Source organism: Patiria miniata, unplaced genomic scaffold, assembly GCF_015706575.1.
Source record: "Patiria miniata isolate m_02_andy unplaced genomic scaffold, ASM1570657v1 HiC_scaffold_25, whole genome shotgun sequence".
Classification (NCBI taxonomy): Eukaryota; Metazoa; Echinodermata; class Asteroidea; order Valvatida; family Asterinidae; genus Patiria; species Patiria miniata.
In genome coordinates this window covers 1,581,811-1,604,651 of record NW_024037064.1, presented here as the reverse complement: position 1 = coordinate 1,604,651, position 22,841 = coordinate 1,581,811, and the positions used below count along the sequence as shown (strand labels likewise).

The 22,841-nt window shown below is 40.6% G+C and overlaps 3 protein-coding genes across 3 annotated transcripts; 1 reads left to right on the top strand and 2 right to left on the bottom strand.

Annotated features, from left to right (window-relative positions):
- The first annotated feature begins 11,950 nt into the window (after positions 1-11,950).
- On the top strand, positions 11,951-14,477 carry LOC119732868. Its single transcript, XM_038206468.1, has 3 exons — positions 11,951-12,470; positions 12,835-12,993; positions 13,325-14,477. The coding sequence occupies exon 3, from the start codon at positions 13,390-13,392 to the stop codon at positions 14,347-14,349; it is 960 nt and encodes a 319-aa protein (XP_038062396.1). The 5' UTR covers positions 11,951-12,470; positions 12,835-12,993; positions 13,325-13,389; the 3' UTR covers positions 14,350-14,477.
- A 1,860-nt stretch (positions 14,478-16,337) lies between these two features.
- Positions 16,338-19,315, bottom strand: LOC119732788. The gene is made up of 5 exons (XM_038206393.1): positions 18,490-19,315; positions 18,003-18,164; positions 17,435-17,632; positions 17,184-17,316; positions 16,338-16,621 (listed from the first exon to the last, which is right to left on the bottom strand). Exons 1-5 carry the CDS (start codon positions 19,312-19,314, stop codon positions 16,338-16,340), a joined length of 1,602 nt encoding a protein of 533 aa, XP_038062321.1. The 5' UTR covers position 19,315.
- Positions 19,316-19,331: 16 nt separating this feature from the next.
- LOC119732787 lies at positions 19,332-21,301 on the bottom strand. The gene is made up of 3 exons (XM_038206391.1): positions 21,262-21,301; positions 19,372-20,307; positions 19,332-19,340 (listed from the first exon to the last, which is right to left on the bottom strand). The coding sequence occupies exons 2-3, from the start codon at positions 20,305-20,307 to the stop codon at positions 19,332-19,334; spliced, it is 945 nt and encodes a 314-aa protein (XP_038062319.1). The 5' UTR covers positions 21,262-21,301.
- Between the last annotated feature and the right edge of the window lie 1,540 nt (positions 21,302-22,841).

Sequence of the window (22,841 nt, the reverse complement as noted above, 5' to 3'; positions counted from 1 at the left end):
ATATACTAGATCTGGTGACAAAAAATTATAAAACTGTCTTATCAACTTCTTATTTCAATCCAGAAAATTGCAGAATCGCATCACCATGCCTGCTGAATAGTACGATCACTTAATATGGGTACAATGTACAGTCGAGTCAATTGAAAATGTGGTGCCGATAAAGGGGTTTAATGGACAAAGGTTTTTTTTATCAACTGATCTGAAACTACCTCCCTGGTCCCACTTCACTTTTTGAAACATGCATAATTCATTGTCGGTAAGACCACCCGTTTCTTGATAAAGGGTATAGCAACACTCGCCTCGGCTCATTTGTGGACAAAAATATTCCAAAGGAGCTACATGTGTACGGTCAGTACAAATGCAACAAGTTTTCCAGAAATTACGATTGGGGGGGGGGGGGGTTAGGCCCAATAATAACATGTCATCCAGACCGTTCTGCCCGATAATACTCATCCAATACAGTACATGTTTTTGGCACAATTTATGGCCAACCGTCCGTTTTTTCCCCCTAAATTCACACTGCGCCAGACCAGCCGTCCCTTCGGAATGCCTTGATATCGGCGCCCAATATACGCAGTCAGTAGTTCGACCCAAAGGAACGGGCATTATTAATCTGAGCACACGTTGCGCTGGAAGTCAGGTCCCATGCAACCTTTATACGTTGGTCGATGTATGTTGACACGGGGAACACGACGGCAGCACAGCTGAGGTTCGCGAACTCCGCGTAGCCTGATACAACCTGTACAGTAAACAGCCGTCGGCAGCTCCAAACGACACCCGCATGCTTCGTCATGTCTGGCGCAAAAGGATTCTGGTCAGTTTGGCTACTCGCCAAAATATAAGGGCGTGGGAACTTGAAATTGTCACCGGCGCTGCGCAAGACAGACAGGTTTATCGTCATGACGACATTTCACCACCAATGAGATGAGCTGGGAAACGTTCGCGCCAAACTGATTTGATTGATAGACAATAAGACCCGCCCACACATTCCATATATAGGTTGTCTTGCGCAAGGCATATCTATAGTAACAATGTTGCCAAGGATATTTTAGTGACGTGTGGGCTTCGTAAAAATTCATGAGTGACAGTTTCTGTACTTCCCGATAGAGAGTTGATCAACAGTTGTCTTCAGTTTATTCGCATTTCTTTCCAAACCCGTTTCGGTTCATTTTTAAACCGAAGGTAATAAAAATAATTACATGTACAATGTATTTCAATCATTTAATGTTTCATTTACTTGAACCGTGTTAAGCATAATACCGTAATTTAGGTTCCCGGGTAGTATTGTAAAAAAGTAATCAAAATAATTATTGCACTTAATGGAGTGAAACGTTTTTGAAACGATCTTTTAAAACGATCTTTCGTGTTTTTACGTTAATTTGTTTTTGGACAATTGGTATTTCCTTCAACTTTATTTTTGACAATTGAGTGATTGCATTATATAATACCGAAACATCTATATAATACCAAAACAGAAAGTTGTCCAAATATCCGTTCGGTTGTTTGACTAATTCCTGCAATAAAAAAAATCGACATTTCACATGCTACTTCTGGACACTGATTGCGAACAGTCTCTGTTCGCAATGTACCAAAACAGAAAGTTGTCCAAATATCCGTTCGGTTGTTTGACTAATTATGCAATAAAAAAATCGACATTTCACATGCTACTTCTGGACACTGATTGCGAACAGTCTCTGGAAAATACATCGGCACGCATGTTCGCTGACTTCGCGTTATGATAATAAGACGTGCAAGTGCTGTGAATTATTCAGTACGACCATTAACATAACAAAGGCGCAAGTTTCGCGCTACGTCATTAACTTGACCACGGATGGATGAGTAGCTCCGCGAAGTTCGCAAACTGGCTAGCTCTTGGATATTCGCGAAGTTCGCGAACAGTTCGCGTAGTCAATTTTGAAGCCTGCCCTTACCAGGATCACAGCCACTTGAATTAGTACACAATTGTATTTGGGAGCTGACTGTTTGCGTTGCGTGCTGGGGGAAATCCCCGCCAGCAAAACGACTGTTTCATGTATTCTTTTCTTAAAACATTTTACTCCTTGGCCTTTTTATATGTACGTCAAATAAAGAAGAATTTAATCGCAAACTTAATAGACCCTCACAATTCTTTCCTAGCGTTAAGCAGTGATTTATTTCCCGGAATGTTGCCCATCTCAATTTGTGTTTAAATTTCCAAATGGTAATTCTTATAGAAGCATAAAACTTCTCAATTAACTTCTCAATTCTTCAGAGTTTCGCGGCAAACTTACGTGACACATCGTTTTATAATGAAGTGGAGAACTTCGGAAACATTGATTTGCATTGAAATATGGCAATCTGGGAGTAAAATGCAGTGAAATACTTTGTTAGAATGACACAAAAAAAACGCTGTTATCCCGGCAGTTATCTTATACGCAGTGAATATGTTCCATGTTCCATCGGCTTTTGTTACGATCTTCGTAAGAAAACTCGGTTTAAAGCCTAAAGGTTTCGGTGAAATTAATGTTCATATACCGACAGTTCAAATTCTCGCCATGAAATAAATTATTATATTAATTACAGAAACCTTTCTGGAAATGATTGCAGATGACAAATTCGCTTCGATGTTCGCTTCGCTATTATATTCACTTGTATTTAAAAGGCCCGTTCCTGCTCACACAATCATAATGAACAATTTTGTTTGATAACAAAACGGATCGTCTTTCTGCGTTCCGGCCGTGTGTATTCATGAGGTCTACGGTGACTCGTGTTTATTCATTGCATCATTGTTGAGATAACAAAAGCGCATGGCTGGTCCTGCTCATTTAAGTCGCCGTGCTTGAGTGAACACACCCATCCAGTCTGCAGATTCCCGCCCCCCTTGACAACTGCAGACTGATCATCCGGAACGCAGATAGAACGGGAAATAACGGGCATTCATTATCGAGATGGGGCCTTAGGTACATGTAACTAAAAACTAACCTCAAGAATCAGTAATGGGTAGCCCAGCAAGCAGGTCATCCGTTCATCTGTCGGTCCTCCTCCCTGCTTCCAGTTCCTCGGGTTTCTGTTTGATGAGGCTGTCGGAGCCCTGACGATGTCTTGAGGCAGGCTCAACCTCATCTCAGTAGAGCAATTCCCTCATCAGTCAGTAGTCCTCGCTTTGCTGAAAGGATTCAAATAACGAAAAGAAAAATTTGAATTATTGAGCTGTATTCGTGCCAGGGCTCAAAAGGGGAAAGAAAGCATTGAATTAACTCCACAAAGCAAAGCCCTGCTACCAGAACTCATTTGTGCACGAACATAATAGCAGAGTCAGATCGCCCATTTAAACGGTGACAATCTGTACCTGATTTCACGACACTTATTGTAACCTACGATGCATCGTTGTATCCCTAGGATGACGCATCCTGTGATTCATTTCACAAAATATGCTGTAAGTGCGACACGTCGTAGTGTCGTAGGACAAAAGGTGACTACATGTACATGTACATGTATTTTCATGTTATGTATTTATTCAAAGAACAGTAAATAGTCGTCGAAAAGTCAACAAAGAGTCGTCGATTGTACTTGTGAAAACTTTTCTAAAATATTGAACAAAATTGACGATGTATGATGCATTCACACTGGAAAAGAACTTCACAGTGGACTGTGTTTGCATCAAATTGTGAAGTGATGTGCTTTGTAAATCTGGTGCAGGTCATCCAGGTACGTGTACACGTACGTATGTGAAATTTTAATGAAGCGAAAATTTGAAACCTGAAATTGCCATCACCACCACTCATGAAATAGTGCAGTTGAACTGCAAGCTCCATTCTCCAACAAAATATTTAATAATAAATAAATATTAAAAAAAACCTTTACTGTCTTCAGGTGTGAGGGTATGCTTAAATCCATTTGCCCTTTCATAAAGTTGAATTTTTGAATCACTTTCTTGAATCAACTACAACTACCCTATTTGACTTTTTCAGACTTTTCATAGTTTTATCACTTGCCAAACCTGATTTCACTGGTTGAGTTCATGCCTGCATTACATGTGCACTTTATTTACTTGTAAAATATGGCTGTTGTGAAGTTTCACTTCTGTAAATGAAACTTTTTTTTTTAAATGATATGGATTGGTTGTGAAATAAAGAATGCGTTTATTGCCAAACAAAAACCTATTTGTTATTGTTTTGTTTAAGCTATAGATCCAATTAATTGTCAGCAACTTCCCCCAGAATATTAAGAGGATAGAGTGTCTCATACTGATGTCAAATTCATGCTTGGTTTTGGATTGTGCTGCTTTAATATGCTGTACAACACTCACTCACTCACTCACTGTACAACACTAAACATTTGTGAATTTCGGATTGTGAGTTTATTTTGTCCACAGTGAGTGTTTTCATCTAAAGACAGATGGTTCTTTATTTCTATGTAATCTGTTTTGCATTTTATGTATTTTTAAATTTTATTGAATGTCTTGCGATTGTCCGTAAAATGCAATGGTTTTACGTACACATATGTACATGCGTACACGTTGTACGGCGCTTTTGTGTACACAACACACGCGGCGCTAGGCCAGTTGGTACCCGCGCGCCAGTTTGCATGTATTAGTGGGATACTAGATCATGAACCAGCGATGCAGCAGCCCGAATTCTCAGCGAAGCTTTGGAATTGTAGGCCGACTTTCAACGTCTATACTTTATTTTAAAATAGACTCGACCCGACCAAGAAAAAGTATGATTTGGCTATTTTCATAACTGAATAATGGTATCAACATAAAGATTTCTTCTGAAAAACTGCGTTTCGCTTTTCTTGAAGGACTTTTAAAAGTCTTCGATACGCGAATAAATTCATCCCGCATTGCAAAAATGTTGGCGAAAATTCCCCTAAAACACACCTTGGCATATAAATTATACCCCTTTCTCATTTATTTCCTAAAGAAAACATCATATCCCGTCATTGCCTGTCTGTCATTTATGATAATAAAATGTATTTCTAAAGTGTCTAATTTTGACATTATTTGGGACGAAACATCAATGTTTTTTTTCTGTATGTGGACAGCGCCATGTTGTGTGACGTCACCGGCATCATTGGAGTTCACAAATACAGAACTAACGCATTACAGAACCTTTGTGTGTGTGCGCGCTATGCATGTGGAACTGCCGTGGGGGCCAGATTCACAGAATTTTCCTTAATAACTCCTATGAACATCTATGGAAATTAACAGCATGCAAGGTTTGGACCCATTCATGGATTCCCAAATTGCAAACCAAGTACAAATTAGAAGCATGGGGGAGGAGCCAATTCACAGAAATTTTCAAAAATGTGTCGCTTGACACGCAAGAAGGTATGCGAGAAGGTTGTCATTCATTTGTGGCTTCCCAAATTGTAACAACGCATTGGGGGATTTACAAAAATTTCCAAAACTGTGTCACATGACAAATCTTTGGAAATGATCTTCTTTTGTTTTCTTCAAATTGAGAGCATGGCAGAAAGTTGTCAACCATTCGAGGATTCCCCAATTGCAAACTAAGTACCGTTACCAATTGGAAAGCATTCGGAAGGTGGCAGATTCACAGAAATTTCCAAAAATGTGTCACTTGACACATCTTTGGAAAGGATCTTATTTTTTTTCTGCAAATTGACAGCATGCCAGAAGGTTGTCAACCATTCGTGAATTAAGTACAAATTAGAACACATAGGGGAGTAGGAGTGTTCACAGAAATTTCCAAAAATGTGTCACTTGACACATGTTTGGAAACTGATAGCATGCGAGAAGGTTGTCACTCATTTGTAAATCCCCCGAATGCAAACCGAGTACAAATTAGAGCACACGGGGGGATTTAAAGAAATTTCCAAAAATGTGTCGCTCGACACATTTGGGGGGGGGGGGGGGAATAAGAACACATGGGGGGCGGGAATTAGAACACATGGGGGGGGGGCAGATAAACAGAAATTTCCACAAATGTGCCTCTTGACACATGTTTGGAAATTGACATCATGCAAGGTTGTCACTCATTCGTAGATCCCCCAATTGCAAACCAATTACAAATTAGAATGCATGGGGGAAGGGTGGATTTACAGAAATTTCCAAAAATGTGTCACTTGACAAATGTTTGGAAATTGGCAGCATGCGAGAAGGTTGTCACCCATTTGTGCATTCCCCAATAGGTCTTGTAAAATGACGTCATTTCCTACAGACCAGCCGCATGCATCAACATACTGAGCATTCAATTGCATAACGGGCATCAGCCGCGTCGACATTCGAAAAACATTTTAAGCAATAAGCGCACATGTTTGGAACATTTTCAACACTGCGCAATGCATGATATATTGCGTAAACTACGCAGTTGCAGCTCTCCTACACATTTGGACGTCGTTGAGCAAGCCCTATTGCAAACCAAGTACAAATAGCAATGCATGGGGGGGGACCAATTCACAGACATTTCCAAAAATGTGTCACTTGACACATGTTTGGAAATAGTAATAATAATAATAATAATGAACATTTATAAGGCGCCGATATCCGCCAAGCAAGACGCTCATGGCGCACAATACATACAAAACAATTACAGTATAAATTAAGTTAAATTTGAATAACAGAAATTAGTGACAGGAGTAATAAACATCAACTCATTAAACACAAAAACGTGAGGTAAACATATGAGTTTTCACAGAAGATTTAAATACAGACAATGATGATGACTGGCAAATTTCAAGGGGTAGATTGTTCCAGAGTTTGGGAGCGGCGCTTGAGAAAGACCGGTCTCCCCAAGAGTGATTGGTGCAGGGAACAGTAAGCTGTAGTGCTCTGGCCGAACGAAGTCTACTTGACGGCTGATATTTCGAGATAATGTCCGTTATATAGTCCGGTGAAGTTCCTTGTAGTGACTTGAAAGTGAGGAGGATCTTGAAGGCAATGCGATCAGTGATGGGGAGCCAGTGAAGGGACTTTAAGACGGGGGTGATATGAGTGGTGCGTCTGGATAAGGCGATGAGGCGAGCAGTGGCATTTTGGAGGCATTGAAGTTTGTTGATTTGGTGTTGTGGCAGGTTATACATGAGGGAATTACAAACATCTAAGCGCAAAGTTATAAATGCATGGACGAGTTGCTCAGTGGCCGTACGATTTAGATACTTCCGAATGAAGACAAGATTACGGAGATGAAATCTGACTGATTTTGACACTGCTGATATCTGATCAATGTGGGACATGTGGGGGTCGAAAGTGACACCTAGGTTGCAACACTTGGTGGAAGGATTGATGTGGCAATCTCCAGTCCTAATGCTGGTGATATAGAACTTGGCGAGTTGTTATTTTGAGCCACACAGGATAAATTCAGACTTGTTGTCATTCAATTTGAGACTGTTTGTCATCATCCATGTCTTGATCTCATCAATGCAAGCCTCAAGATTCTCCAGGGCAGACACAGCATTGGGTTGAGATGGATTGAAGGATTGATACAGCTGTATGTCATCAGCATAGCAGTGATATAGGTTGTGTTTCTGGATGATCTGGTCGAGTGGTAAAATGTAGATGGTGAATAACATGGGACCGCCAACAGATCCCTGAGGAACACCACAGTCAAGGGAGGCAGGGGCAGATAATACTCCATTGAAGTTAACAGACTGTTGCCGGTCTGCAAGGTATGAGTCAAACCACTGCAAGGCTGCATCGTGCACTCCCAAAGAGTGCAAGCGACTGATCAGGATGGTGTGATCTATGGTGTCAAATGCTGATGACAGATCGAGAAGCACAAGCGCCATTACTTTGCCAACATCCATCTGTCGTAGGATGTGGTCGCGGACAGATGAACAAGTAATGTTTCTACACTATGGTTCTGACGATATGGTATAGGGTTCAAGTCACATGATTTGGCTGGGGATTTGAAGATGACAGTGCAAACCTCATCTTGAGAGGCGGAACAGAGACTGGTCATGCAGTGTCTCATCTTGAGAGGCAGAACGGAGACTGGTCAGTGTAGTTTGTGTTGGCGGGGTGGGGGTAGAAGTATCTGTATCACAAGGAGAGGTAGTGCACCACGAATCAAAGAAATCTTGGACGTGACAAACAGCTGAAATGGTCAGCCATTACGGCGTGGGGTCCGGGGCCCGCTTAAAATGTTTGGATTTTAGATGCTCTGTGGTACAATCTAAGCCTTTCTGGGCCATCATTTGAGCCAAAATATTTTGCCAATTTTGTTATTTCTTTTTTCACTTTTGTTGCATTTTGTTTCAGTTCATCACCATCATCATTGATTTGTCACTTATTTGTAATTATTATTACTCCATGGTGATTAATAATACCCATTGTAAAAGCATGAAGAAATAAATAAAACAAGATTATACTACACAAATATTTGTTTTGCTTCATCCACAACTGAATGGAACATACCATCTTTGGAAGCACCAGACTAATCAGTCTCAATGATGATGTGCTTCTGGTGTTTCACATGGGATACGAGCAATTTCTTTCCACTCAACGTGTAGTTGATAGTGTCGTTGCAAACATTGCAAAAAACCTTGCCAGCGGTTGCTATTTTATCGAAACATTCTTGAAATTCATGCTGATGCCCATCAATAATAACGGAGTCCCGAAATCATTCCAACCGGAACTTTTTTTTCACTTCTTTATCAAGCTCTCGCACTGATTTATCTCCGTGCGACAATATCGACTTGTTGGGCGCAGCCATGTTGGAAGCATCCGTACACGCCGCGTACACAAACACTCGACGCACATGAAACAACGTGCATAATCCACACGATTGCACTGTACTGTATGCCGTTGTGCATGCTGAGCAATATTAGTCTGTACACCTGACCAGCGCAACACATGCATCTTGGGTACTGACACAGGAACTAGACCTAAATAATCACAAACTCGGACCCGAGCGAAAAATCACATGATCACGCTAACGGCAACGCATGGGCTTCAACCTCGTTCTCGCATTGGTTATTCAATATGTGCGTGCGTATTGATTAACGAAGTAATGGCCGTAAGTAAATTCAGATATTTTGGCAAGCAAAACTCATTATGAATAATTAATTAGCACATTCTACCCCCGTATTTTCTCAACAGATTCACACGATTCACGTTGGTGGACTTTTGAACCCCCAAAAACCGGATTTCCGGGAAAAAATGGAGAAATCACATCCCTGAGTACTCGGCAGTACTCGGTACTCAGAAAAAAGTACTCGATTACAACACTGGCAACACTGCATTGGGCCGACAGATGGTTGCCTTCAATCTCAGCGCACAAGAGATTCAAATCAATGCTGTGGAGATTGCGATGGATAACCATGTCTCACAGATACCAATGATATCAAGATGATTTTCAGAAACAAAATCAAGAAGTTCTGTTGTCTTGTTCCGAATTGACCGGGCATTAATCATGCAGAAGGTAGTGTCTAGCTTGAGTTTATGAGGGTTTAGATCTCACAGACAGGTCGCACTAAAAAGCGTCAACACAGCGTCAACACAGCGTCAACACAGCGTCAACACATGACAGAAGCGTCAACACACTGTCAACACATCCAAAACACATTCTGAATTGACCAAGAAAGGTATAGAATGGCAAAGCATAGAATAAAACAGCATTTCCATTGGATTAAGTTTCCATTTAGTTGTTAAAAATATAGTATTTTCACGCAAACAAATTACCTTTAACTTGCGCGGCCGTTGTCCGCCATCTGGACTTTGCACAAAGCTTTGATTATACCATTTCAAGTAGTGGTGTGTAGGTTATGACATTACAACAGAGGGCGCCTTGATGCAGAAGGATGCACTCTGATCTGTGAGAGACTGAGGGACTGAGGTTTATTAAACGACGCTTTCACCCTTTAGCATAATGGAATGGTTCGTGCTGCCACTGAGGCAACATGGCAGCCGATCTCAGAGCGGCACGGAGAGCTAATTTTCTTGAACTGAAAATTGCAATTTTCAGACGTTTAACCTATTGATTTTATGCCAAAATCTTGTTTCTGTCCATACTGTATGGGTTACATACTGCTTTTGTCACTTTCAATGCATTTTGGATGTGTTGACGCTGTGTTGACGCTATGTTGACGCTTTAGTATGACCGTCACTGACTGATGTGGATAAACCAAGTTTTGTGTGCATTTACATACCGGGCTGGTGAATTTTGATTGAAGTAATCAGGGTGATGGGGTCCGTCTTGACTTGATGTGCGATTTCCAATTACAATGGTTATGTCAAAGTTGAAGTAAGTCGATCGGAGCCTACGTATCCCAGCCTTGTATCCACAACGAGTGCGCCAAAAACAACAGGTGCCAGTGATCAGTCCAGAAGATTTGGATGGTGGATGGATTGGACATGTTATGGGTCCAATATCACTGCAGATTTCAGCAGCAAGAGGACATGGACAGCAAAGATCGGGTTCATTATTGAAGGAGTGCAGGTATATTGGCCAATATCTGACTCGCTGGGATGAAGCAGGAGCCATTGAGGAGTTCATTGGCAGATGCAGTGGCATTGTTGAATTAAATGGGAGACAACATTGGTTCATTAGCATATCAAGTGCTGCACTGGTGCTGGAGGAACATCCAATTGTTACCAGCAGAAGGTGATCTACTAGTCACAAAAGATACCTGACGTCTTGGTGCGCAGAAAAACTGCTAAAGCCCCAAATGCACAGGAAAGGAAGGAAAAACTCCCTTAAAATGCTCCCAAACCAGATGTTACATATATTCTGGCTCACCATATTGATAAGTATGCGCTAAAGTTTAACTTGACATGAAGACATGACTGGAAAAACCGCCAAGAAAGAGGAAATCAGTACATTGGTGGAGAGCATGATGAGGAGCCGCCAGTTAGTAGCGCTGCACTCTATAACATTACTCAGGTCAATACAACAATCAACAGCCACACAGTAGCCACAGCTGTTTGACAATGCCTGCCACTTGCAGACAATACATTATCAGGTCAATACAACAATCAACAGCCACACAGTAGCCACAGCTGTTTGACAATGCCTGCCACTTGCATACAATACATTATCAGGTCAATACAACAATCAACAGCCACACAGTAGCCACAGCTGGTTGACAATGCCTGCCACTTGCAGACAATACATTATCAGGTCAATACAACAATCAACAGCCACACAGTAGCCACAGCTGTCTGACAATACCAGCCACTTGCAGACAATACTTTATCAGGTCAATACAACAATCAACAGCCACACAGTAGCCACAGCTGTTTGACAATGCCTGCCACTTGCAGACAATACTTTATCAGGTCAATACAACAATCAACAGCCACACAGTAGCCACAGCTGTCTGACAATACCAGCCACTTGCAGACAATACTTTATCAGGTCAATACAACAATCAACAGCCACACAGTAGCCACAGCTGTTTGACAATGCCTGCCACTTGCAGACAATACTTTATCAGGTCAATACAACAATCAACAGCCACAAGGTAGCCACAGCTGTTTGGCAATGCCAGCCACTTGCAGACAATACTTTATCAGGTCAATACAACATTCAACAACCACACAGTAGCCACAGCTGTTTGACAATACCAGCCACTTGCAGACAATACTTTATCAGGTCAATACAACATTCAACAGCCACACAGTAGCCACAGCTGTTTGGCAATGCCAGCCACTTGCAGACAATACTTTATCAGGTCAATACAACATTCAACAACCACACAGTAGCCACAGCTGTTTGACAATGCCAGCTACTTGCAGACAATACTTTATCAGGTCAATACAACAATCAACAGCCACACAGTAGCAACAGGTGGAAGATATCTTTAATCACTTAAAGTACCCATGTGAAAACCAACTCATAAACACCATGGAAGAAATCCATTTACACCTAGATCAAAATAACAAAGCTCAGATAGATGTGCAGGGGCGTGACTTCAGCAAAGCATTCGACACTGTAGCCCATGAGAGATTACTTCATAAAATAGAACACTACGGGATTAGAGATAACACCTTGACATGGATCAGAACATGGTTAACCATGGAGGAAGGAATTAACAGGAGTTTGAACGACCATAGGATCAAAGGTTCAGGGTTCGTTGCCGCGGTCGTAAAAACAGCAGCAGTCCAGATCAGATAAACACCCGCGAGCGCTATCAGTAAATCAATTAGCGGTCGCGACCGCAGCCCGGACACTCGCCGCAAAGCATTATGGGATTGCCACGCATGCGTACTGCGCCCGCGCCATGTTGTAAAATGGCGGCGCACGGTAAGGACGATTTTGTTACAGGCTCCGATTTGAGCGATTTGAGCGACGTTTCTGACGAAGAATTCGATGAAAATGAGGTGGCAGAACTCGACTACGAGTCCGAAGATGACGGTCGGCAGTATTGTGTGTGTGGGGAGCCTTCAACCATGGAGATGATCGCGTGCGATGATGATCAGTGTACCGTTGTGTGGTGGCACTATAGCTGCGCCGGTGTTTGTGCCGATACAATCCCAGACACCTGGGTTTGTAGTCGATGCCTCCCTGGAACGACTGAAGAAATAGGTAGGCCTATGTGGTAAAAGTATAGCGAAGAAAATAAACAAAAGAAAAAATACTTCACTTCAGTGATTTTGGTCAACATGAAAAATTGTGACATGTATTTTTATTTTGGCTAAAAATAATTCCTTCTTTAGTTCTTTCGCTGTCGTTAGTGTCAATTGTTGTTAATATTTTTTTTATATTTATTCCCACTTGAATACTTGCCAAGCACCATAGTTCAATAAAAAAAAATTGAAAGATATAGATATGAAATTTGATTAACAAAGATGGATGTAGGCCTATAATTTAGTTTGAACCGTTTTATTTTACAGAGCATCTGATCCAACATGTCCAAGACTTATTTGTTTAAAAATCTTTTCCCCTACAGATTCATCTCCTGGTCCTGATCCTACAGTTTCAAGACCACCTCGTTCTCAGAAAACCAGACAGAAACCAAAGAAGACATCTGAGACTACAGATGCAGTGACCACAGACGCACAGCCATCTGCAAAAAAAGACAAAAAAGCTTGAAAGCCTCCAAAGCCTGGTAAGTACTTCATACTTCATGTCTTCTTAACATTTAACAGAAATGCATGTTTTGAATACATGTATGTGTTTGGGGCATTTGTATCTCCAAAACACTATGTACATGTACATACATTTACATAAAATCTCGATTTGGCAAATCTCAATGGAACAAGCTCAAAATTTGAGTTAAGCAGACTTTTGAGTTAAGAGAAGTTGTATCATTGTTATACTTCTGAAAGGAATATATTCTTTGTTTGGCTTAACAGGAGTTTTAAGTTATCAGAGTTTGACTTATTGAGATTTCATGATATTTAAATAATATAATTTTTCAATCATTTTGTTTGCAATAGCTGTAAAACGTCCCGAGGCAAAGTTCTGTGAAGCTGATGCACTTCAGAAAGCTGACCATTACTTCATGTCTGGACTACAGCAGCTGCAGCAGCACCCAATCTGCCTTGGAGTCTACCCCACCGCGGTCTGCATGCTGAGTCTCGTCGCGAGCTTGATGGCCAAGACCAACACCGAAGCATTGCAAGATTTCTGCGCGGCTACAGTTAGCGGATTGTGGTTCGTCATAACAGCCGGAGATTCTAAATATCTTAAACCAGAAGGCTATGAGATTCTTTGGCGAGCCTTTCACAAGTACAGACTGGAGGTAAACGATAAGTGGATAGAACTTTTGCAAGCCATGGGACTGTACAGAGAGGGGCAGCATGTCCACCTTGTTTGCCAATTTCTATTGCAGGCAGTTTTACAGGCTATCATTGAAGATAGAAATAAACAAGATAAACCCATTGACAACCCAGCTGAAACAAAGTCTGAGAGTTTAAGTCCTCAGGAGGAACAGGTTTTGAGATATGTATCTGGATATATTCCATTTTCTCTGTTCAAAAACTTAAATAAACAAAAAAATGACACTGCTATGACATACTGTAAATTCCTTAAATCCTGGAAAGTAGACTGTAGTGATGAAACTGCAAGGACATTTCTCCAATACACAAACGACTGGATTGATAAACAAAATCGTGGTGGGTTATTTCGTGTGTCTGATGGGGTATATTTATTGTTCCGAGCCATGGAGCAGGAGACATGCAAGTATTTGACCAAGAATAATCTAAAAACATTTCAAGGATGTGATATTCAGAGCACGCTTTTGAACAATATTAAAGGTAGTCATCGAGTACAAACCTACTGGTGTAGTCTAACACAAGGAAAGATAACAGGGGACACTTCAACAAACTTACTGAACATGACTGTGAAGAAGTGGATAAAAATCAGAGCAAAAGCTTTCATCAATGTGTATTTAAACTTGAAGAAAGCAACACATGGGAATGTTGGGAAAAAAGCAGAAAAAGCTCTGCGTAAGGATCTGTAAATTCTGATACATGTACATCGTACTTTGCAAGTAAATCAAGTGTCTGGATTCCATGTCTCAATTGTAATTGTAAGCATGCTACCCAACAAGCTGATACACCAGTTCACAATATGCATTACTATATTCTAGGTGGCTTTTTGTTTCATTTAGTATTAAAGGGAATTTGATGTACAAGTAGCGATACTCGAAAGTTTTACAGATATGCAATAACATTTCAATGCTGACAGCTGACAGCATCGAAGTACAAGTGCTGTACATATTCATTGTTAATGTAATTGTATCATTAATACATGTACATGTACATGTATACTAATAAAGGTTTGATCGCAAACATGCCTTTGTAGATGCAATGTGACATATTTTTTCCTCCTTTAATATTCCCTGTACTTAAAGGGAATATACATCATTTGCTTTTGCTGTAATTTTCAGAAATGGTTGGAATTGGGGGGTTGGAAATATAAAGCAAATATAGTTACACTGACTTTTTGGAGGTTTTGGGTTCGAAAATGCTATAAAAACCAAGAAAAACGATCATTTTCCTGTAGTCTGGTTCCCTGACTCCATATAAGAAGAAACAGAGCAGTTTACATACATTGGGGAATTGTAAGGTTAGGGAACCAGTCTAGCTGGCTCGTACCCGTTCATAGGTTTGTAATCGATTGTAAACAAGTGCGATGGTCAATTGGGGCCAGTATTTGAAAAAAAAGCCAGTTGTTTCCAACGCTGATCGGCCGATCAGCGTTGGAAATTGATACAAAAATACCACTTTTCTTGAAAATGACAGTATACCAGGTGCCATAATTTTACAGGATGCTTTAGACTGTCATTTACTAACATCCTATTAAGGTATTTCGCAAAAACTTGGTAGTTTTATTTTTCGATGTTTGCAAATGTTGTATATTCCCTTTAATACCCACATTATTATTATTATTATTACATCTGTACAATGTATTTTGAATGGTGCTTCTGTACATTTTCGATCCTTTTCATTGCAGCGGCCATCGTGTAATTGCTTTTTCCCAAACAGAGATACACGCAATACTAGTGCATGAACATTCAAACTCACTGAATTAAACAAACACTAACAGCAAGGTATCATTTAATTTGTAAATGTCTCTATTTTGTTAAATCAACCTTTGGAATGTTCGCTTTCTATCAGTAGTACAAGAAGAAATGTCAAGATTCTAATCACTTTATCCCTGTGATAACACATGGGAATGAAAACTGTATAGCTACATGTATGATGTATTACAATACTTTGAATTCATTTATATGACAGACTTGGTACAATCCCTCAAGTCTCAGATGACACTCCCATGTTACTCTTACCGATATTTACAAATGTATAGTTTTGCAGAGTAACCATGCCAATGAAACAATTTATGAAAATTAAATCCATGCTGTACAAACTGTGGCAGAAAGTGACACATTAAAAGAAAAGGAATATGAACTGAAGGATCCTCTTAATTATTTAAATTCTGCGTGTCAGTTATTTTACAGGTTTACTGCAACCACTTATGATATGACTCCTAAAAAAACTCAACGAGGAATGGCAATTTTTTGGGTTCATCATAATTGGCATACACTACACAAGAAAGCTGAACATTTTAGGCTTATTGGAAGCATACGTTAAAGTCGAAAGAATTGAAATGAGCACCAAACCGTTGATGTTTCAGTTTGACGGTATCAGATGTTAAATCTTGCAGTCCTTGCACTGTATTTTTTTTACCCAATGTGAGAAAAATTTGGTCTCTATATCATGCATGATATAAAACATTATTTTGGGAAAGAATGTTGCAACCTGGCGCCACTTTTTTCTTAATACATCATCTCAATAATGGTTAGTCATTATGAAAATGTTAAAAAGCCATGAATCTGGGGCAGAGAAAACTTTCCAATATTGTAAGGAAATACACGATTTTTTTTGTAACTCTCCATACACTTTGTACACAACCGCTGAAGTGGCATCTGGATACTACATTCTTTCCTTACTTTCTCCGAGGAAGAGGTGTGCTATCAAGAGCAGCCACTTCATCTGCACCCTGTACTTTGCAGTTGCCTCTCTTAGATGCTTTGACGCAGCTGGATGCAACATACAGGGCCTGCATGTTATGACCAAACTGCTCGACGGTCGGGCTATCGCTGCAGCCACCTGTGCCACGCTGCTTGCTAAAATACTGCTCCAAAGGATCCTGATTAAATTTCTCGCTTAGAAGAAAAGTCACACCAGGAAGCTTGAGCAGCAGCCTCCCTAGCTCAACAAATGAATGCACTGAAACAGAAAATCCAAAATAGGGATTTGTGTTAAAACTTTGAAGAGCCAACTGTCGTGTACACATGTATGCATACACTGTACAAACAATGTCAAGACAAACTTTTTAGGTACAGCATGCATGGAGGAAGGAAGGAATTCCGTCCTCCCTGGTTACAGCAAACAAAAACCTTGGTCCCGACTGTGTATTTACATGTCGTCGTGTCAGTGCAACAAAGGTTGTATTGCGACGTCCTTTTACTTTGTGTGCACATCCGGGTTATTTTAAGCGAGATACGACCTTTTGACATTATTAAACTGGAGTTTCGTGTAAGTGCAATTTTAGGAGATACGACCTTGTTGCAGAGATGACTTTAAAACAAAAAGGGAAATGTTTCAAGCAAACCATTGCTCACAGATTTCGTAAAATAAAACAAGACTGTGACATTCTACTTTGAAGTTTTACAGTTACAATTAACTGCATTCATTGGAAATATAGTTCACAATGTATATGGTATTGAACACACACAGGATGGATTGATGGCAGTTATTGGTACCGTTTCTAAAACACTGTTGATCTAACCTGTTATTCTCATCCCCTTGAGAGTTTCCTTGCTGAGGATCATCTTCGCCTTGGCTGTCTTATCCAGGGCTGGGTGTGACTCGACTTCAGCCTCCCATTCATCAAGGAAACCAAGGAAGTCGTGCATCAGCCACTGTTGACAAAAAATGAAATCATCTGAAAATTATAAATGTAATACCAAATCACTGTGGTAATACAAGACAGTTAAAGTAACACAACAATTGGCATTCATTGAGACATCTTCTACTTACGTCAAATCTTTTATCCTCAGCACTGATGTAAGGTTCCAAGTTGGGCTTCCTGAGGCGAGCGTAATCATAGGCATTGGAGACATTCAGGCAGTCAAAGAAGTCATCAATGTATCTGATGAATTTGATGGTGGACTCCAGACCAACCTTGCCTGCCTTCGTCTGTGCATCAAGAGTGTTGGCAACCGTGGAGCTCATAACCTAAAAATCAATTAGAATGATTATACTTCCTGTTTCACTGTCTGTACACACTGGAACTGTAGGTTGTGACGGTACAGTTGCCACCTTAGCATAAACAATGTTGCCACCAGTGGGCCAACAGACTTCAACGCTGCAACTGTTTTCTTAATTTCTAAAACAAAAAAATCCCAATAGATTTTGATGACGGCTTTGCTTTGTAAAAATGTGCAACTTCAGAGTTTATGACCTTCTGGGGTTCCCATGTTTTGAGTGCTTTTAAAAGGGGGATTTTTAAGCATGTGTTCAATCATGCAATAACTTAAATCATTTTTTTTGGCACTAGTACGGAGATTAATTGGTAAAATCAAAACCACGTCAATTAAAAGCTTACCTGTGCAGCCATGTACACCCGCATTCTGAGGGACGGAGTTAGGTGCAGATGTTCATAGGTTATCTTGTGCAGGCGACGGAGACCCGGTGAATGGCGATCCAAGCCGACATCCCACTCATACAACTGAAGGAGTTGCGTCCACTTGATGTCTTGCTTATGGTACTATGAAAGAAATACACAACACAGCCCACAAAATAAATAGATGTACTTAATAGCGCAAATATCACTTAGTTGTTTGCAACAAACTATTCTATGGACCACAGAGAGCATTCTGAATTGGATTTTGTAAACAATTCTCAAAAATTTATAGTTTCTTTTTAATTACAACCTTTTTGATGCATGTGGGGACTACTGTATGATTAAACAATTTCAGCATCCCATACCCAAGCACTCCTTCAAATAGATTTCTGTTTAGATTTTTTTTTCTATTTTCTTGCTGTTAATATACAAAATATGAAAGACAAAATAAAACAAACATGAAACTCACGCAGAGTGTCCTTGTCTGCCGATTGTATCCCGAATTCTCGAAGTTGTTCCTTGTTGTTTTCAGCAGATGGGGAACATCGCACAGGAAAAAGATTTTCCGGTTGGGGTCAAAGGGATTCGGAGTGCAATACGTTGGCACACTCGTCTCAGAACTCTCTCCGTGTAACCGATAGAATTTCCTATTTGGAGAGGCTCCATCGGACACCAAACCCCGAACCTGCAGCCCAGCTGTTTCTAACCACAAAACAGCTTCCCACATGCACGGGTACAACTGGTCGCCTGTGATGCCGGTAGTTGGGAAATACGCCACTGGAGCACGTAAAGAACTGAAAATGCCCCTCACCATCAGAACCATGACATGAGTTGCTATGGTTGGCTCCTCGTCTCCTCTGCACCTCCTTTCAAAAGCAGCAATCTCGTTGGCCACACTCCCCAAATCAGTGAAACCCATGATTTTCCCAGACCTCACAGAGAAGGCCAAGCCTGCTTTCACCTTCATTTCATCAAATAGAAGAGACACATTGCGTTCGAACTCAGGAACCGTCTCCAGATGCCAGTCCTGATAAATCCTGGCAAGCATAGAGGCATATAACCCTGTAGTGAGGCTGGCAAAATGGCTGTATGAATGCAGCGTGCTCGGGTGGGGTAGCTTAAGAAAGCCTGAATCACGAAGAAGACCATACCCTGCTGAGGACTTGCTCTGAAGGGCAATGCACCATCTGATAATGGCAGGATGCCATCGCATCTGTTTGCCCTTCAGAGCCGACTCCTTTTGCTGTTCCCATAACAGCCTTGCTGGGGAGCTCAACCCAAGGATTTTCTTCATCTCGTCATCACAGTCACCTACTGTCGCTGATAACTGCTTATGCTGAATTCCATCAACCGCCACATTCTCCTTTTCCAGCAGGGAGGCTACTTTGTCCTTCAAGGCTAGACTTCGTCGTTTCAGGTTTCTCCTTTCGGTCTGCAGAAGGGACACTTTCTGTTGAAGCTGTTGATTTGTCAAGTTCTTGTTTGGAATTGTGGAATCGACGGACACATCCTTGAACAACTTTCCTTTCTCCCGACTTGCAAGGACCATCAAGTCACTCCGATGAATCCTGCACACATCACACCGGGGCCTATTACTAAGAAGGAGACATTTGATGTGTCTAACTGTCCCCTGACAGTAGATGTCATTGGCTGTAATCCTGATTGGCATCTGACCTTCTGCCCCCTTCCTTGCCTCCACAACGCCATGAAGATCTTTGTTTCCCTCACAAACAAATAGTGAAGACAACTTCCGCAGCATATCCTGGAAATCTTCCACACTCAGAACCCTTGGGTGTCCACAACAGACGGGAAGGTCCCCTTGTGCAACAATACCGGCTACAATCAAACGCCACGTACAGTCATCAAATACTGTAAAAAACACAGAGGGCATACCCTCACCATCCATCTTCATGACTTGAAGACGACTATCTGTCAACCATGTGTTGAGGCCTGCACTTCGAGCTGCTTCCTCCCATTCAACTTTCGCCAACGTGGCCGTGGTCGATTGTGAAGAGATCCCTTCACCCCTTGGAAAATTAGAAACTTTGATGTTGAGGGAGGCCTTCTTCTTTTTCTTTGTTGCATCCCACCATCTCCGCAACTTCATCTCGCACGGTCGGCAAATGTAGGGTGGATGAATCCCAGTGACATCTTCTTCTACGTTGATGTTCAGGCCAGCTCGAATAATTTTCGAAACATCCTCCTTCCGTGTAGGATTTCGATGTGATTCCGAACGCCTCAAAACCCCACATAATCTACACAAGTCTTGCAACTCTGGACCTGACATCTGCATGCAATAAATAGACAGAAAATAATAGGGAAAAAAAATGGATCAATGCTTCTCAGTGCAGTATTCTAACATTTGCTTGGAAAGTGGAAATGCTTTAAAGCGAAATTGCACGTCCTTATAAAAAATAATACATAAATAAAATAATAATCATTACATTCCTTTTAACTTTATTTTAAATCTTAAAATGAACCACAAAAAATTATGTTTAAAGAAAATAGTTAACTGAAATGTCACAATTAAGAAGAAAAAAAAAATAAAAACGTATGTAATTAAGAATTGAACATGCAGAACTTGAAGTACATGTTCCGATTAAAAAATGGTGTAAATGGTGAAAGTGTTGATTTGTAGTTAAAAAAATTAAACAGAGACTAAACAATCAGACAATGATGTGCATTGCCCTCAAAAAATCTAACTTCTCAAATCAAAGATTCTTAGATTTAAGAATAAAAAAATTAAAATTAAGTAATGAAGTGAAATATAGTTCTGTAACCATTGTCGTAACCAAATATTGTTTTTTAAATCCCAATCCAAAATAAACAAAGATTTCAGCAATTAACGTTAATAAGAATTATTTAAAACATTTGAAATATTTGTTGCCATTATCATTCAATCATGATTATAAAAAAAAAATTCATCACTGTGTCATGACTAAAAATATAGTTTTGTAACGAGATTGGTCTTTAAAAAATAGCCTTCTAGAGGGTAAAATAATGTTTGTTTCCCAGTGGTTTCCCCAAACAATGTTCGTAGCAACGCGTAAAATACATATTAAAAAAAATTGGAAGGTCGAAAACGAAGTCCGGTAAAAATATTGCACGGGACTGCACACCTTAAGTACACAAACGAATGGCTAAAATACAGCCTGCCGATGCAACCTTTTGAGTTTCAGCCGTCGGAACTTGTCGGAAATGCGTCAAAATCAATAAAATATGTATTCATAATTTTCCTTACCTCTCAATATGTCATTCAAAGAAAGATCGATGTATTTCCCATTTAAACATCAGAAGATCGAGAATTTTTCACCGCATTCGCTAGAAAAGATGGCGCATGAAAATAACAGCTGGGGGGTTACTGCGCATGCGAAATGTATGATTGTTCGTGCATTCGTGTATATCAACCCTTGTACCACGAACGATTGTTAGCTCCAATGAAGCGACCAGGGGGGCAACGAAGCCTGTGCTCAGAGGAGTCTTATCGCGGTCGTAAGGGCAACCCTCTACCGAAGTTACAACCCCAAACAACATTTCTAACTCAAGTTATCATCTGGAAACTAAGCTACCCGGACAGACGGACGCACTGACATACGGACGGACGGACACCCTAGGTGATGACAATACCCCTCGAGCCTCTCGGCTGAGGGATAAAAATCATCATGATAATATCTACAGATTGATGAATGCCAACCTTTCTGTTGTACCCAACCATCCATACCTTGGAGTTGAAATTCAAAAAGATTTGTCATGGTCTCTTCACATCCATCAAATAGCAAGCAGAGCTAATACAACACTTGGTTTTGTGAGCCCATGCCTCCAACACTGCAGAACAGTCAGCAGGGTCACTATGCTTTACCGCTCCATCCATGAAGAAATTGCCCTTAACATCCCTTATTACATCACCCCAGAAGAACGACCACAAAGAAATAGACATAATCAGCGCTACGCTTCCTTGCAATGCCGCACACAAGCGTACCACAAAAGTTTGTTCCCAAAGACGATTGAAAACTGAAACGAGCTCCCAAATGATCTTATTCATCAAACATCATCGTCCCAATGTAAATATCCCTAGGAAAACATCTTGCATCACAACCTTACTTTCACGCTTGCACGGCACCAACGAGAAGTCAAACTGCATGATGATGCCTAGCGGCGATATCCAGTCAACTTTCTGAAATTCTGTCATCACATTCTTAAATTTGTTAGAAAGTGTAATGTCATGATTCAACCATCCTTTTTTACCAGACTACCTCTCAAACTGAATTGACATTGCATGACTGGACATGGCGTCGCGTTATCATCACCTGGGGGTACAAAGACTCAGGGTCAATAGAACAGAGGATCAAGCAGAGGATATGAACCAAAAACTTTTCAATTCATTCAAGGATAACTAAGGCTACACCATGGAACAAAAGAGGAATCAAACCAAGGTCAAAGCCCATGCAGAACATAAACTTGCTACTTACTTTATCATCAATGGTGTCAATCTTAGTCAGCACAACTCCGTCAATCAGTGGAGGTTGATCCATGTCTCAATGGTGTGCTCGATTGATTGCCTGGTCCACTGCTTCGTTACCACCCAAATAACTCCCCAACTAAGAGAACTAACTCAGACTGGTTGATTTCAATCAGCTGTTTGAGCAAAAATAACAAAACAGGAATAACAGTTAATCATAAGGAAATGAAACATTTTCTATCTTTGTGCAGTTCTCTCTTGAAAGCAATAAATTGTATTCTGTTTTCTACATCGTGTTTCTACAGTGGAAGCTACGGCAACAGTTGAAAATAAGTTACAACGAGTTGCAATACGACAGCTGT

Coding starts and splice junctions, on each gene's coding strand:
- LOC119732868 (XM_038206468.1), top strand. CDS start 13,390: ATGTCTGGACTACAGCAGCTGCAGCAGCACCCAATCTGCCTTGGAGTC.
- LOC119732788 (XM_038206393.1), bottom strand. CDS start 19,314: ATGAAGAAAATCCTTGGGTTGAGCTCCCCAGCAAGGCTGTTATGGGAA. Junction 18,165..18,489: donor GGCAGACAAGGACACTCTGC/GTGAGTTTCATG, acceptor TTTCTTTCATAG/TACCATAAGCAAGACATCAA. Junction 17,633..18,002: donor GGGTGTACATGGCTGCACAG/GTAAGCTTTTAA, acceptor ATTGATTTTTAG/GTTATGAGCTCCACGGTTGC.
- LOC119732787 (XM_038206391.1), bottom strand. CDS start 20,307: ATGTCAGGTCCAGAGTTGCAAGACTTGTGTAGATTATGTGGGGTTTTG.